Genomic DNA, 1,771 nt, shown 5'->3' with positions numbered 1-1,771 from the left:
CCTCCTCCACCACCACCTCCTCCTCCACCACCACCTCCACTCCGAGCCGAGCCCTCCGAACCCTCTTTCCTGCCTCTCGAGGTGGAATTTTCAAACGCGTCTCAGGGCCTGACAAATACATCGCCCGTCTGTTTGCGCTCCGTCTCATAAGAGTCCAGACAAAAGAGGGGCTTAGGCGGAGGAAATTGGGTGGGGGGAGTAAGGGGGAGAGAGCCGCGCTCTTGAAGGGAGGGCCCGTGTTGTGCGACACAGCCGCCGCGCCGCCGTCCGTCGGGAGCGCGATGCCGCCGTGAGCGCGCGGGATGGAGGACCGGCCAGCGTCGCGGTCGGGTGAGCAGGAGGAGGGCACCGCGCCGCCGTCGCCGCCGCAACCACCCGTCGGCTCGGCGGGCCCCGCGGCCGCGCGCCCGCCCCCACCGCCAGCGGCGCGCCCGCTACCGCCCCCGCCGCGTAGGTCGGCGTCCGTGGTCGGCGGGAAGGTCCTCAAGAGGGGCGCTAGCGCCACCTTCCTGCTGGACGGCTCCATCTACACCATCGGTGAGTCGCCCCAAGAGCGGCACCCGCGGCCGCCGCTGTTTGGCAACGGCAGTCTCTCCCTTTATTTTGAGAACCATTTGAGCGAATCGAACATTTCTAGGACTAAGGACCGGCGGCAAGGCTAGGCAAGACTGGTCAAAAGCAGGCACTTAAAATCGAGTGAATTTTCTTGAAACAATATGTTTATGCAGTCGAAGAAACGTACCTGGTCTTTCAGGGGTATCAAACTTGTGCCATCTGCTTTCATTGTAGCCGTTCATAAACACGGAACTTTTTATTCTCCCTTAGATTCTAAAATTTAAATGTCACCAGGCACTTTTCTTTATATAATCTCTGCCCTACATCCCCTCCACCCTTCAACCGTTCCTTCCGCGCCCCGCGCTCCGCTTTTGTTTGGCCTCGCGGGGCATTTACACGCCCGCTTTCTTTCCATTTAGGCCCTTTGTGGAGTCGTCGGGGAGGGATCTGCATAAACTGGCGCGCTTGGCTTTGGCTTCACACCTCCGGCTGCTGCGCCGTGATAAAGGAGCGCGCCGTGGCGGCGGTGGTCGGGCCTGGATAACTCAACTATGCAAAATATTTTTTTACGAGACTATTTTCTTTAAAAAATTAAACTGTAAAATTAAACTGTTTTCATATTGACTTTGCTTTTTCACGATAAGAATGAGCTGGCGTGAATTTAACAACAACGTCTGTAATTCAAAATTATACAAACGAATATTGCAAATTTTCAAACATGTTACAATTTTACAAATAATGTATTTATTTCTCCTGGTCGGAATGCGGTTTGCTTTTTCCAAGCTACACAAACATTCAAAAAGTTTTTTTGCTTCAAAAATTATTTGATCGCAATGTAATCGAAATGTCTCCTCCTTTGCGGCGTGCCGTGTTGTCGTCGTGGTGTTTGACCTGACCCGTACTACCGCTGTGCAGAGAGGGTGTGTCGTGCCCCTCCTTCCCCACCCCCCTCCACCGGCGCGTCACTTGCACCGCAAATATTGGCACATCACCTCACGGCCCTGCGGCCCCTCTCCCTTTGCCCTTGTGCACTGCGTTGCAAAGTTCATGACTCGCTGTTTACTCTTCACTTACCGTTGGGGTGCGCGCCCGTATGTGGGGGGGGGGGTGAAGAATTGGATGGGAAAGATAGCTGAGAAGGGTAATGATGAAGATGATGAGCATGAGGCAGAAGTGGGGGAGAGGAGAAGGGGGAGAGGAGAAGGGGGAGAGGAGA

The 1,771-nt window shown here is 54.8% G+C and overlaps 1 protein-coding gene across 6 annotated transcripts in view; it reads left to right on the top strand.

Annotated features, from left to right (window-relative positions):
* Positions 1 to 1,771, top strand: part of LOC127749724 (dual specificity calcium/calmodulin-dependent 3',5'-cyclic nucleotide phosphodiesterase 1C-like) — a 196,489-nt gene that overhangs the window by 59,098 nt on the left and 135,620 nt on the right. The window contains exon 2 of one of the 6 annotated variants that reach the window (XM_052269112.1): positions 253 to 537. The exons of the other annotated variants lie outside the window; for them this stretch is intronic. Within the exon in view, the coding sequence (XP_052125072.1) occupies positions 303 to 537 (235 nt within the window). The 5' untranslated portion in view covers positions 253 to 302. The remainder of the gene's footprint in view (positions 1 to 252; positions 538 to 1,771) is intronic. 6 annotated transcript variants of the gene reach the window in all.

The sequence above is a fragment of the Frankliniella occidentalis genome, unplaced genomic scaffold (genome assembly GCF_000697945.3).
Source record: "Frankliniella occidentalis isolate FOCC.00 unplaced genomic scaffold, Focc_3.1 Scaffold82, whole genome shotgun sequence".
In the NCBI taxonomy this organism is placed as follows: domain Eukaryota; kingdom Metazoa; phylum Arthropoda; class Insecta; order Thysanoptera; family Thripidae; genus Frankliniella; species Frankliniella occidentalis.
This window is presented reverse-complemented; position numbering and strand designations above follow the sequence as displayed.